Raw genomic sequence first — 14656 nt, forward strand, 5'->3', positions numbered from 1 at the left:
TAGTATATCCATTATATGCACATTAATTAATTGCACATTAATACACCAACAATTATAATCCAGTGATATATTTCTGATTTTGAAATGGGTAACTGCATTCATATTAGTACATGTTGATGTGAATAAATGATTAAGATTTGAAAGTCAAGACTAGTTTAACACTGTTTCATTGCCACTTTTACTTTAGTAAAGATCTGTTAAAATCTAGTTTTTACACTTTTTGTATTTTAGTTTATCTTGCACTAGCATGCATATTTTTAGTTAAATGTGCTTAAAGTTACCAAAACTAATAGCTAACCTGTACACACACAATGTGTGAAGTGGCAAACGTTTAAAAAAAAACACATTTTTTTTTTAAATTGTTGATGAAAAACAACTTTTTTTCTGTAAACTGTATAAATTATGAGCAGGGAATTATTTGACAGAGTGGGACAGCTTCCTTTCATTTCTTCTGATTGTGCCCAGTGCAGCATACCACCCCATCTCCCTTGCTTTGCATTGTGGCCTGTAAATGCTGACTAAACAGTAACGCCAACAGGCAACAGTCTAGATGAGAGCTGCCTTGAATTCACAAGGTAACTCCATGTGGCATGAAATATGTCAAATGTGCTGAACACCTATCACATCATGTTGTAAACCAGTGAAGATTTAAAAGAATTGACACACTTAAAACAAAAGGCCAAAGAATAACACATAATCTAATTTATTACACTAAATGTGTGATAAAGTAAACAATACGTACAAAAATAAAGAAAATAAAGCTACCACAATCATCCATAAACATCGCTATTCCTCAGGTCCTTTTAGGGTCCAGTATGGGCTAATGCTTGACCCATTACTGTACTGTGTAAAAATGCATTGCATTTGTTGGCACAACAGAAAATACATTATGTATGATAGTTAAATGACTGCAGAGTCCGAATGCACAAACCTCATACGTCAAGGCAAAAGGACATTGTGATATACAGTAAACACTGTATGTACAGAATCAAAGACCTTCTGTTTTCATAATACCAACACAGTTTAAAAATATGTTAAGGCCCATGTCCTCTATCATAGGGGAAAAGATCAACTTTAAGGTGGCGAGTTTTGAAAGAACAATAACATTTCAAGTAGAAAAGAAAAATCATGCATCCAACACAGAATTTTTAACATGGTAAACCCCTCAGGATGTATTTCCATTGCCAATGTGCACATGTGAAACTGATGAGGTTAATCCAAAGGCCCCATGGGTGAGTGTTTTAAGAGTTTCCCAGCATGGTCATCCCACAGTCAGCTCCCGATTCTGGACAAGCCTCCAGCCGAGCCAGTCTGCTCTGCTCCAAGGCGATGGCCTCAGCCGAGTGCTTGCATTTCTCTGATCCACACTGACAGGTGAAATACTTGCTTTTAATGTCCCAAAAGCGATCTCCATAGTCGAACCTAATGACAAAGACAAGGCCAGTCAAGGATTTGTATAGTTCTTAATGGATGGAGCTTCAGGCAGATACATAAATAAAACCTTTTCATGTTCATGTTTCAGTGAGAATTAAGAAAAAAAAAACCCACTAACTTAGGGAAAAGAAAAGAGGGAGAATAAGGAAGTGAGTAGGAAATTTAAAAAAGGATGTAAAGGAGGAAAAGAAATAAGCTCGAAGCAGGTGGTTGTAAACGTCTCACCCCAGCTCTTGTCCGCTGAGGATGTCTCTGGAGCTGAAGAAGGCGATGCGGGGGAATCTCAGGTCCTGGTGCAGCATGAACACACGTACTGGGATGAGGTTTGGGTCACACAGGTGGTTGATGAAGCGGCTGATGTTGCCATAGTAGCGGGCGTCGATACAATACACCTCACCATCCTTTAAACGAATCACAAGAGTAAAAAGACGCATTGTGTTAAAAACCTTTTGCTAACAAACAGATCACAATATCTGACACGTAGCATTTTACAAACGCCGTCAGATTTATTGGAATACTGGAGTTTTATTGTCTTCATATGTAAAATAAATTCACATTTTTTATGATCTTTATGTTTGGCTTGTTCTACCTTTAGTTTCACTGATACAGCATGACTCCACATTGTTTTTAGCCCTACAAGTGGCAAGGCTCTATGGGTGGATTTCCATGAAATATAGTACAGATATTCATGTCTTCCTCAAGATAATTGTGATCCCTCAACTTTTCCTCTGGCGCCATCTTCAGGTCAAAATGTTAATTTCTCCAATACTTGTGTTTAGGACAAAATACCTGCAAAACTAATGTCATTCCCATCAGTCTCAGCTGCACTTTGTGTTTAGTGCTAATATGCAGATGCTAGCATGCTAACACACATTATACCTGCTTTGCATTTCTGTGTCAGCACGCTGAGGTAGCCAAGTACAGCATCACAGAGATGTAATAGCATGGCTGTAAACTCTTAGTCTTAATGTATTATTTGATAATTCTTATCTAAGAAAAAAAAAGCGTGCATACACACACAAAGTTGCAAATTTGCTATCTTAAGGAAAGACAATGTTTTAATGTGCAGATTTATAAGAACTCCATCAAGAAATTATTAAGGCAAGTTTTTAAACTTCATTCCATCTGTCCAAAGTAACACAATGAAGAAGTATTAAATGTCACCTGATTGAGTGCACTTTGCATAGGAAATGTCACCTGAAAGTCACCTCTTTTTTTAAAAAAAAAGAAGAAACTGAAAAACAAGACGTGTTTTGAAAAGGGTCACCTTGTTGTCCAGGTCAAACAGGTAGGAATCGTCTTCCCGAACATCTGCCTCTGCGTCAGAGATCAGCTCCCCGACATATCTGTGTGGGCAGAGGAGAGAGGCATCATTTGCAACGTCTGACTTCTCATATGAAAGCAAGCTGCTGTGCGCCCGGCGGGCGACTGCTCTTACTCGCAGATGAAGCTTCCCTGGGGAATATCCTGCAGAGCTCGAACTCCCCAGCCCATCTTCTCTGTCCTGTAGAGCTGAAGACGAACTCTGGGGGGGAAAAGAGGAAATTAAAAGGGTTCATTTGAGGGACTGATTTATCATTAACGTTTTGCTAATGTTGATTTTAGCCAGATTTCTTCAGGTCAGTAACTTCACAAGGTGAATTAATTCATTTGCCCATCAGTGAAATCTGTTGTTGTAATAATGTGGTTGAGCAATATAACATTAGATGAATTATACTTAAAGTTCTTACTTGATGCCTGCCTGTACCACCCTGTTCTTGCATGTTCGGTAACACGAACACGCCATGTTGCATTCAAATATAAGTGGAGGTTCAATTTTGTTAAACTCCTGGAGCAGCCGCTGGTCCTGGGAAAATTAAAGAACAAGTTGATTAGTTTCACTCCTTTAATTTCTCTTGTAACTAAATGAATACTAGTCAGAGACCTCATGGATCTCAGTGGCTTTTAAACTAAACCTCATGAAAATTACTCCTAATAATTGCAGCTCACATAGAAACTGATCCCAGTGGGGAAAAAAAATCTCTTTGGTCGTCAGTGAGGGTGACAGGACACACATGAAGCTGATTGATCGATCAACTCTGGAGAATCCAAGCCACTGTGATGTACTGAAATTATTTCAAAAACATCCTTTCCTTCAGTGAAATCTTACAGGTTTTCTGAGCAGATTACATCGATGATGTGGCTGTAAAACAACATTTCCATTTACCTTGTCATACCAGCAGCGGATACTGAGCTGTCCACAGAGGCAGTTACTAGATGAGCAGTCATCAGTGCAGCCACAGTGCTGAAGATAAAGGCATGAGATGTATTGATCATTGCAGAAAATTGTTTGAAAAGAAAGACAAAAGACACAAACTGATTAATATTTTACCTGTAAGTGTGTAATATTGCGGTCTATGTTCATTGCTGAAGTTTCACAGTTTTCTGAAACATATTTGTAGTCTGAGGGACAGCCCTCGTCATCCACTGCGTTCACACACGGGATCGGTACGTTCTCATAGCCCTGTGCCACGTCACTGGAACAAAAAGCAGAAATCATGCAGTTAAACATCAGGAAACAGGAAAAAAAAACACCTGATTAAAAGCCATTTGAAGGCTCCTTTAAAATAACACTGCACCTACCTGCAGATAATTCTTTCAGTCCGAAGCATGCGGTTGGCTATTCCTCTTCTCAGCTTTCTGTTGATCTGGAGAGCCACCCACACCGGAGTGTCGGCCCGAGCGAGGGTGAGAGGCGTGTCTCCTTCCCTGTTCATAATGTCAATGTCTGCACCTCTGGACAGGAACAGCCTGCAGAAGAAAAACAGACATTATCTCCACACAATCCTCAGTGACATACACATTTTGGCAAATTGGGGCCATTAAACATCTGCAGAATTTGCGTCTTCCTGTTTGCAATGTGCCCACAGATGGACAGACTGGACTACTTTGATAATGAAGAGATGTTAAAAATGTGGTGATTCTATGGCAAGTTCTGGTATCTTTTTTCCTCTGATTTCTAAGTGGATGGGTGCTATGGCTCCAAGTTAAAAGGATACACAACTCATACATTAAATGAGGCTACAGCTTGTGGCTGACTCACGTAACACATTCCAAGTAGCCCTCTCTGGCGGCGATGTGAAGTGGCGTGTCTCCGTGCATGTTAACTGCGGCGAGTGAGCAGCCAGAGTTCAACACCAGCTCTGCTATGTCCACATTCCCAGCATACGCCGCCCAGTGGAGACACACATTCAGCTCCTGGAGGGAAAGAGGGACTGTTTAAAGTAATGACCTGAAATATCTCTGTGCAAAAACATCTGTTTTGTCTTTGTCCAGCTAAAGAAATACAGTGGGAAAACAACTAGCAAAAAGACAATTTTTCATGCAACACGTTCTGCAAACTCCAGCGCTGGCTAGCAGAAAAGTACTTTATCATTAATGGTGACGTCTGCTCCTCTGTTCAGCAGCGCTTTTATCACGTCTACATGTTTGTGCTCTGCAGCCCAGATGACCGGCGTCCAGCCACCGCTGTCCTGAAAACAAAACAACAAGAAGAATCAGAGTAAGGCCCCACTGGCCTCTCATCAGTTGGTGTGATCCACCTCCGGGAGACAAGTTCAATGCACTTTGCTTAAATGATCAGATATCTGCTACATAAATATAAGAGAATGGTAATGTGGTTGATTATGGGAAGACCTTAAGAAAGTGATGTATTTTGATGAGTAATCACACAAAGTCTGTTATGTGACGGCCCTATAATGCTGACATTCTGGCTCTTCCATTACCTGTGCGTTCACATCAACCTGCCCCGTTTCCAAAAGCATGCTCACAATTTCCAGGTTTCCCAGCTTGGCTGCGTGATGGAGGCCAGTATATCCATCCTCCTCCTGAGGAACAAGAACATAAACAAAGACTGAAATCCATATCGACAAACAGCTGGAAGTTCACATTAAGTTGTCATTTTAGGCAGCGGCAGACACTCACAGTATGATAGACACAGGCGCCGTTCTGGATCAGGTAGTGAGCCACCTCGATGTGGTTGTTGATGATGGCTTCCAACAGAGGGGTCCTCGTGTCTTTGTCCTTGGCATCCACTTGAGCGCCAGCCTGTCAAAATAAATACAAAATGATGGCAGCTGTGTTTTAAGCTACACTTTGTTTTAAATAAAATCAGCAATGCAAGGGTTTTAGATCCGTTTTATCTTCCGCTGCACACTTTTTAACCATGATTGTTCACATTACTTTGAAAATGAACCAGCTGTGAACACTGACATGTCACCGTGTTGCTATGGCGAACTTGTTCGCAAAGAGTTGCTTATTTACGCATCTGGCAATTATGGAGCATTCATCTGGAGTCGTATTTAGGCTCACCTGACGAATGTATGTCAGTATCTTCAGACAAATATCTTGCTCTTTAGCAGCTAAATGCTCCAAAAAACAAAAAATGATACTGCGAGAACTGCGATAGTGAACTAAACAATAAAATTGTGGCCAAACCGAAGCTGAGGTGATCATTCCTGGTAGGTTCGTCACTATGAGCGGCCCCTTTCATATTGTCTTCATTATCACTTGATATATTTCTATCAGCTACAGCCACTTTACAGCATGTGTACTAATAACAAGACAGAACAATGGACTGAGGCGGATATTTTGCACAGCAAACTTTTTCTTCTGCATTGTGGCCTCTGCATTTTAGGTCACTAAAATGAAGATGCTTTTAAAATGTGGTCTAAAGTACAGACTCTTCAAAACTTAGGCTTCTGTGTATAAGTGTGTACACGTAAATCATCTGTTTTGAAAAATATCTGTACACATGTGGTCAAAACTTGCATTTCTCACCTGTACAAGCATGTAGCAGACTTCTAGCAGACCTCTCTGAGCTGCAGCGTGTAGAGCAGATCGCCTGTTCTGAGAGTCTGGCTGGTACGTTGGATCTATGCCCTCCACTGAGACACAGAGACAAACGGACACACAGCTTTAACACAAAAATCTGTACAAATTTATGATGATCTCTTGAGATCAGAAGCCAAGAGAACATGCAAAAATGATCATTATCTCTCATAAAAAATATATACACAAAACTCTTTACACCTGGCATTTACATGTGGCGTGGATGATCCGATCACAAGTGGTGACATGTACAGGCTATTCCAACTGTTGAGGTTGGCAGGACAAAATAATTTTGAGCTGTCTGCGCACTATTACGAAAACAAGCACCACGTCCTGCACTGATGAGGTATGTTCCTGTTGCGTCCCTGTCAGAGTCACATCAGGACGTCACCTTGGCAAGTGGTTTGATCTGATGACAACGCATCTTGGTGGTTGTTTACACTTGTATTTATCGCTGTCCACTTGTGATCGCATCATCCAAGATGTATGTTAATGCGAGCTGTGAACAGGGTCACTGTCATAAATGAAAAGTCCAAAGCATTTCTGCCACTCACTCAACATGAGCAGAACTCGCTGCACCTCTCCTTGCTTGGCAGCAGGATAAAGCTGGCGAGGGTGGAACCTCAGTTTCTTCTTCCTGGAAATCAAAAACAATTTGATCTAAACTTGTCTGATGTCCTCTTGTCTGCTGAAAGCTATGTAATTGCCCTTGGAAGAGCTAAAGCAAACAAAACTGGAACTATCTTGTCTTGTTCAGAGAAGTTTAGTGTAACATGCAATTTTAACCACTGTTTACTCCTTTAACCTGCTGTGACCGAAAATAATAAAACCTAAATCTGAACTCTGACCTCTCAGTGTCCTGTGTGAGAATGGCCTTCTGCAGCGCCGCTCTGCTGGGCCCAGGTGGTAGTGCGCTGGGGCTGATGGGTTTCCCATTTGGCATACAGAGGGAGGGTCCCACGCTGTCCACTCCCTCCTCTGCTGGGGGGACGGTGGCCACGGTTGCTGCAGAGGCTACAGGCTGTGGAGGCTGCTGCTGCTGCTCCACTGCTACTGTTACCAAGCCATGACTCCGCATTCGTGCGCTGGAAGAAGACGTGAAGAGGAGCAAAGGTAAGAAAAAATAAAATTTTGGTTTAATGGAGGCAATAATTCTCTCACACGTCATCTCATCTTACCTGACCGGTCTTTCAGGCATCTTCCCGTCCTTCATCCCTCCCGTTGAGGCCGTGAGGGAGGGCGCCGTGGGGGCAGACGGCGGCAGAGACGGAGTGGTGGTGGAGGAGGCCGACATGGTGATGACGGTGGTCGCGGAGGCTGTGGCCGAGCTGAAGGAGGGGATGGTGACCTCCTGGGCCTCGGAGGCATCTTCACCGCAGTGGGGACAGAAAAGCATGCCGCCGTCGTTTGCTCTGCTGCGCCCGCCGCCCAGCACCGTCACACAACCCCGGTGGAAACGGTGAGCGATGCGCTGGTCTGGGCAGCACTCAAGAAACGTGCCCTGAAAGAGGAGAAGATGGTAGGATATAGATGAGGAGAATAAAGTAGGATATCAATGAGAAGAAAATAGGATATAGAGGAGAAAGAGACAATTAAGACTATATCAAGGAGGAGAAAGAGGAAAATAAGGAGAAAGGAGAGGAAAGTAAGATACTGAGGAGGACAACAGGAAGAGAAAAGTAGGATATCAAGGTGAAGAATGAGGAGAAGACAATGGGATATAGAGTAGGAGAAAGAAGAAGAGATGGGTGATATAGAGGAGGGAAAAAGAAGAGAGTAAAGTAAAATATTGAGGAAGAGAATGCAGGATTACCAAGGAGAAAGAAAGTAGGATTACTAAGGAGGAGAAAGAGGGGGAGAAGAAAACAGGAACTGGAGGGGGAGGAAGAGAAGGTAAGATATGAACAGGACAGAGGACATGACAAGTAGGATATAGAGGAGGAGAATAGGAAGATCAAAGTAACATAAACACTCACCGCTATGCAGAAGTATCCACACCCAGGACAGCAGTGGTGTTTGACCATGTGTGAGCGATGGACGTCACAGAGCACCATGAGGGGCACCCGACTGGACGGCCGCATGGTCTCCCCTTTTATGGTCCGATTGGTACAAGCCCTCAGCTGACAAACAGAGCAGGAGAGACAGGAGTGAGAGATGTGGCTTAAAGGAAAGTTATCTGTGAGCTTTATGAACACACACAGTCCTGCAAATCAAGTCAGAAAACAAACATATCTGGTGCTGAGTGGTGAAATCATAATTACCGTGCTTTAAGTAATCTTGACTCCTACTTTTGAGCAATTATAATAAACCCACACACGTTTTATTCCACAATTCAGCAGTGCAAAGCTAAATTGTCACCATTTCGAATACCTGTAAATAACCATTATCATTGCACATGATGGTGCTTATTTGAAGTGGCCACATGTACAGTGAGCACCTGCAGAGTCGACACAAACGCCTCACACAAACCTCTCCGTTGATGCTCTCAGTGGCCATACACTGTCTGCTGACGCGGTGGCTGGTGCTGTCGACTCGAGGAGCCTCCATCCTGCAGCTGCACAGGGGGAGCTCCTCCAGCCGCTCTGTGTCTCCTGCATCGCTTCCTTCTGTGGGAGAAATGTGAGTGTTTATGATGTTAGCGTCAGGCCCCTGGCCATTTCACATCGAAGGAGATAAACTATTGACGGTCAGCAACCCTGAATGTGATTTTTTTTTTTTTTCATTGTGAAAAAAATGTTTCTTTAGTGAATCTACTCATTGTCCTAAAACCTCTCTGTATTTGTTTCATAATACCACCATTATGCAGAAAACAGATGAGGGCAGGACAGATTTTAAACCATTCAGATGACAGTGACACACAGTAAACCCACCATGATGTGGAGAAAGTGTCAGACTATCAGCAGCAGCGATGTCTAGAGCACCCAAGGGAACCTCTGTGTAATCAGCGGGCCTTCCTGCTGAGGACAAACGGCAGACTATAAGCACCGGCCATGAGAGACACATGCCAGAAAACTATGCAGTTCAATAGAGGTACAAATGCTTGGATACAAAGCACTTTTGTTACGGAAACGTTGCAAAGACAACCTCTCTAATAAAATAACTGCATGCCCCCTCAAATCAATATTTAGGTACTTTTGGCAGCAATTACAGCCTTGAGTTTTTGTGGGCAGGTGTGTACCAGCTTTGCACATCTGGAAACAGCATTTTGCCTCTGTTCTGCTTTGCAAGAGTGAACAGTTTTCCCTTCCTTCCACAAATCTTTGATTCTCAACCTCTTTTTGATGATTGCCCTAACTGTACTCCGAGAGATATTCAGTGCTTTGGAAGTGTTCTTGTATTCGACCCCTGATCGGCGCTCTTCAATAATCGTGTCACAAATTTGTTGGGAGTGTTCCTTTGTCTTCATGATGTGCTTCGCTTTGTTTTGTTGGCAGGAAATTGCCAAAGCTGTGGTTGGAGCCTCCAGACAGGAGGAGGATTTGAGCTTAAGTCACTTGTCACACATTGATTAGACACAGGTGATTTTCATTCACCTTATTATGACGCTTGCCACTATTTGACCTCAAGTGGCTGCACCAGTGATGATTGAGGTCGGTCATAGTGAAGGTGGGGTGAAAGCTTGCATAATGTGTTTTATGATTTTGATGTACATGCAGAGATTTGTTTCCGCCTTGACATTAAAGACACATTTCTGTTGATCGAAAAATTCTAACTACATCGAACATGATTAAGCGTTGTTAATCATTATTGTTGATGCCTTTTAGAAAACCCACCAGGTAATGTCACTCACCTCCGGCTGTCTCCGCCACACCAGCTGTGTTTCTGTCTTTGTCCTGGTCTGACTGTGGCAATGAAGACTCCTCGCCCTCATTCCTGCTCTGGGTGGCTCTCTGTGTTTCAGACTCTGAACTCTGCAAGAAGAAATGCTCTCTGAATATAAAAACGTGACATCTGTGAAGGGTGGAAATTCCGGCCGGTTTTATTTTTTTGACTTAATTAAATTTCCATCAAAACAACATCGAGAGTAACTGACTATTATACAGTTGTGCTCATATGTTTACACACCCTGGCAGAATTTGTACAATGCACACCTTTCTTGTCAAGGTGCTGTTTGGCATACTGTAAGCGGGCTGTTTTGTGACATTGGCACAGTAACAGCTTATTCTGGCAACTCGACAGTGCTGCCCATTTTTGTTTAAGTACCTCCTAACTGGTCATCTTGAACAGCTACAACTTTTTTTTCCTTTTTTTTTTTAACAGAGAAACCTGTATTTCAGCTGACGTTTCTTGTGGGTTTTTCGTTGAATCTCGACAAATTTTCCTGATGGTTGTGTCTTGGTATTAATAGAACCCCTATTATTCCGCTTCTTCATCAGAATTTGAACACTACAGATTGGCATTTTCAAATCTCTGGATATCTTTGTATGTCCCTTTCCTGATTCTCGCAGATCCTTTGACATTTCTTATGCTTTCCCATATGGCTCAGTATCCAGCAAAGTTAGTGACGTAAAAGTGTCACTGATTATTTAGGCACAGATACTAATTCCAATCAAACAAATAAGAGATGTGGAAACTTACCCTGAACAGCCATTTAAACCTGTGTGTGTCAACTCATGTGTATACTGTTAGGCCTGTTGTTCTTCAGCAGATACATGATGCTCAAATTAAAAAGCTATGCAGACTGATGGTGACTTGCCTATTGCCTTAACCAGATTTGGGGTTCCAAATGAAAACTGAAGCATGATTCTGCAACTCAGCTCTTTTGTCTCATATTTATTCATTTTGATGGATAGTTAATCAGAAATTTACCAAATTTTTAAGAACCTTGTTTTCAGTTTTGGAAATTGTAAGACCTGTCAATCATCTATTATACCACCTGTATTTTGAAGCAAGTACAGGATGATACAACAGTTATGGACTAGCATTGTCAGGCTAGCAAGCTACAGCAACATCTACAGGTGTGAAGTGTTATAACGTGAAGTAGAACATTAGTGTGGCTGTGTAAGGTAAGAAAGTAATTATAAAGCAAGTAAAATAGATTGAATCACTCACATGATCTGACATGTTCACTGACCCCTCTATGTCTTTAGTGTGCTGCCTTGCTTCTGCCCCACCACCTTCAAACTAGAGCAGAAACAAAAAGAATTTCACAACAGGATAATGGCATGCAGAACATGCTATCGCATTAATGTGCATTTGTTGACAATGAGTGGTCACTTTAACTGGACAATAAGTAAATCTAAACCTCACACCTTTTCTGAATTGCGCACGGACGGACTGGAACTTTGAATTTTTTCCTCCTCTGACTTCCCCATGCTGTCGTTGTTTTTCTCTGGCGGTATCTTGGTAACAGGCTCCACCTTTTTATGGAATAACTTGTCTACCTGAGTTTTGAAAGAAATTAGAAAAGACAACAGCAATAGATATCAATAAATGGGACCTCATTAGATAAGTAAAATGTCAATTATTTACCTGCAAAAACATCATCTTACCACAGTTTGAGCGCTGGCTGTACCATTCTCAGACTTTGCAGGTGTGCTGTCAGATAAATGACCCAGTTTTCTCCTCTTTGCAACTATTGGAAACATAAAAGTGCAACATAAGCCACAACACATTGAGTTTTAGCTTAAACAAGACACTCTCATTCAGTTCTATTCATAGCAATCTGATTATTCTACACAAACATTAGCTAGCATGAGTACTGTACAGCCACTAACCAGTTTCAGAGTCAGATGAAAGGCAGGCAGAGGACCCTGAAGGTGTCGCAGGTGCAACAGGTGCCTCAACGTGGCTCACCTGTGAAACAAGTCAGTAAGCCACACAAATGGTCATGATAAGGTTAAAACAAAGAACTCACTTGCTACACATTTGTTATTATTTGTGGCAAATGGAAACACTGACTACTTGCTGGAAATTATATAGGCTCACCTGTGCTGGTGGAGGCCTGTTCATGGTTTTGCGGGCCCGGTGGATCTTGGGTGGGGCAGGAGAGACAGAAGGAGATGAGGAAGCTGTGGCAGAAGAGGAAGAGGACGAAGGAGCAGGTGGCAGGATGGATTTACTGCTACCAGGCCCAGAAACACTCATCTTTGCTCGGCCAGGGGACAACGTTGAAGACGTAGAAGGAGAGGAGGACAACGAAGAGGAGGACATTGACGGAAGGGACTTTGCTGCGTGTCCTGTAAGAGGGAGGTATGAGCAGTTACTGTGAATTGCTTGAAAAAATATTTAAAAGCATTTGAGAGTGATCAAGGAACATAAAGCCCTGCAGAAAAACAATATCAACGTGTTTATCTTCCTCAGCGGAGTGAAGTCTGCAGGAAATTACAAAATTATTCAAAATTTTGAGAAATATTAGCATATACTCGATTGAGAAACAGTGCAAAGACCTCATCAACTTCAGTGATTTTTGTAAACATATGTTTATTCTGAATTTGATGCAGCAACATGCTACAAACAAGTTGGGACAGGAGCAACAAAAGACTGGGATGGAGCGAGGTTTGCCATGATTGGATAAAGGAGATTACTACATGGGCTCAGGAACACTTTGTAAAACTTGTTGGTAAACAAAGTTTGTTTGCAAATGACTGCATTCTGTCTTGTTAATGTTTTACACAGCACTCCAACTTTTTTGTAATTGGGGTCGTACTTGCACTTTCAATGTTTTGCTTTACTCATATTTCGATATTCAAAAACTTAATACATCATTTCCTGCTGAATTTATGCTTCAGGGTCACCACCAACTCAAACAAACAGTCTCCACTTCAGCAACACTGATGAAAGCTGACTGCATCAGAGTCTTACCTGCAGCAAACTTGTTTGGAGAGGAGGCAGGGGACCACTTCTCTCCCTCCTCTCCAGCTCTGGATGTGTCCTTCCCAGGCTGCTGCGATAACAACATCAGCGGCAGACCACCCATGGGCTCTGTCTTCTTGGCAACAGCAGCTGAGGTGGAGGCGGCATTATCTGGTAGTTTAGAGTTCTCGATGAGTCTTTACAAGCATTACTAACAAAGTCACACAGTAGTGCCGTCTCCCTAAAAAGCACATATGTCCCTAATGCATCATCTGTGCAAATGAGATGTAAACATACCTTCCTTTACTTGACTTGGTCCAGCTAATGTCTCTGCTGGTGTTTCTGAGTCATTTCCTTCAGGCGGCTCCTGGCAAAGAAATGACAAATAGCAGGAAATGTCAGAAAATATTACTCTATCCTTTTAAAAAGCAATTATTATACAGGATTAGCAAAAACTGGATCTATGTATTTATTCACTGAAGTTCACATATGTGCAGCGACAAAAATGCGAAACAATTTAGTTATTGGAGTTGTGTAATGGTGAACTTTAGCATTATACAATGTATAACCACTTTAGCATACTTACTTAGTGGGTCAGGTTTTAGTTTTGGGTGTATTTATAGGTGAATACCACTGGACAAATTTGTCATTTGTTTTTCCAGTGCAAATCAACATGACTGACAACATACTGAAGATATAATTAACTGTGTAGGGTTTCATCACATGAAATGGAGTACCTCGACTCATCTAACCTTAAATGATATTACATCCAGTCACCAGAAACATGGCACTAAATACTTCTGAGTCCGTAAAAGTAAGTTTAACGAGCATGTGGTTACAGCTGCCGAAATTCTGTGTTTACGTGAATAATTTCCGCGTCCTACACTCATAATAAACCTGTAAACCAATGGCTGATCTTCTCTGATGTTACGTCAAGTGCCGCCATCAGTCAATCAACCCATTCAAGCCTTTTACCCAAACCAAAGCAAGACCCTTCTGCCACAACAGTGCAAATTAAAAGCAGTCTATATTTTGCACATTAACTGCTCTAAGTGCTCCCTTCTCGTTGTGATTAGCTTATTATTTTAACAGTCTGCACAACGGACAGTTTCTCTTTTTGCTTTGAAAACCGGTCTAAACTCAGCAAATAATACAAAAATCTTACACAGTCATAAGAGCAACGCAAGTCGATAGCTGTACAGTGTTGGAAAGAACCAAGGAATCGAGAAAATAATTAAAACTCTAACAACATTAGAGCAATTTACAAGACAAAACTGTTACACAGGCTAACGTGGCTAGCAGTGCAGAACAGCTTACAACAAAGAGCTCTTCAGTCGACAAATAAAGACATTTTGCATCGTGGGAGACTTCAGCTTTAGTGGCATGGTTTTGCTACGTATGCTAACGCATTTACAAGTGGTTAAACGGACGTCAATTTCGTTAGCATGCATTTTTGTGGTGCAGTGTATTTGCTACCTTTGTCGATGCTTCAGATGCCGACATGTTTCCCGATGACCACCAACGTATGTGAACGTGCTGCGTCACCGCCAGAACCACG

At 42.0% G+C, this 14656-nt stretch overlaps 1 protein-coding gene across 2 annotated transcripts; it reads right to left on the reverse strand.

The window, feature by feature from the left end:
- Positions 1–678: 678 nt before the first annotated feature.
- On the reverse strand, positions 679–14610 carry ehmt2 (euchromatic histone-lysine N-methyltransferase 2). 2 transcript variants are annotated; one of them, XM_041954955.1, is made up of 28 exons: positions 14575–14610; positions 13396–13465; positions 13108–13269; positions 12232–12482; positions 12021–12099; positions 11796–11878; positions 11556–11687; positions 11356–11427; positions 10094–10214; positions 9174–9257; positions 8773–8909; positions 8280–8423; positions 7482–7804; positions 7152–7388; positions 6858–6940; positions 6253–6359; positions 5398–5520; positions 5199–5300; positions 4842–4946; positions 4517–4671; positions 4057–4224; positions 3806–3950; positions 3641–3718; positions 3165–3280; positions 2873–2959; positions 2702–2780; positions 1660–1835; positions 679–1422 (listed from the first exon to the last, which is right to left on the reverse strand). In XM_041954955.1, exons 1-28 carry the CDS (start codon positions 14599–14601, stop codon positions 1242–1244), a joined length of 3627 nt encoding a protein of 1208 aa, XP_041810889.1. In that variant the 5' UTR covers positions 14602–14610; the 3' UTR covers positions 679–1241. The 2 variants fall into 2 exon arrangements, with proteins under 2 accessions (XP_041810889.1, XP_041810888.1); XM_041954954.1 differs by having other exon boundaries at positions 9174–9260.
- Positions 14611–14656: the final 46 nt, after the last annotated feature.

The sequence above is a fragment of the Chelmon rostratus genome, chromosome 16, assembly GCF_017976325.1.
Source record: "Chelmon rostratus isolate fCheRos1 chromosome 16, fCheRos1.pri, whole genome shotgun sequence".
In the NCBI taxonomy this organism is placed as follows: Eukaryota; Metazoa; Chordata; class Actinopteri; order Chaetodontiformes; family Chaetodontidae; genus Chelmon; species Chelmon rostratus.

Coding starts and splice junctions, on each gene's coding strand:
- ehmt2 (XM_041954954.1), bottom strand. CDS start 14,601: ATGTCGGCATCTGAAGCATCGACAAAG. Junction 4,947..5,198: donor AGGTTGATGTGAACGCACAG/GTAATGGAAGAG, acceptor TTTTGTTTTCAG/GACAGCGGTGGCTGGACGCC. Junction 1,423..1,659: donor CTCAGCGGACAAGAGCTGGG/GTGAGACGTTTA, acceptor CTTTGTCATTAG/GTTCGACTATGGAGATCGCT.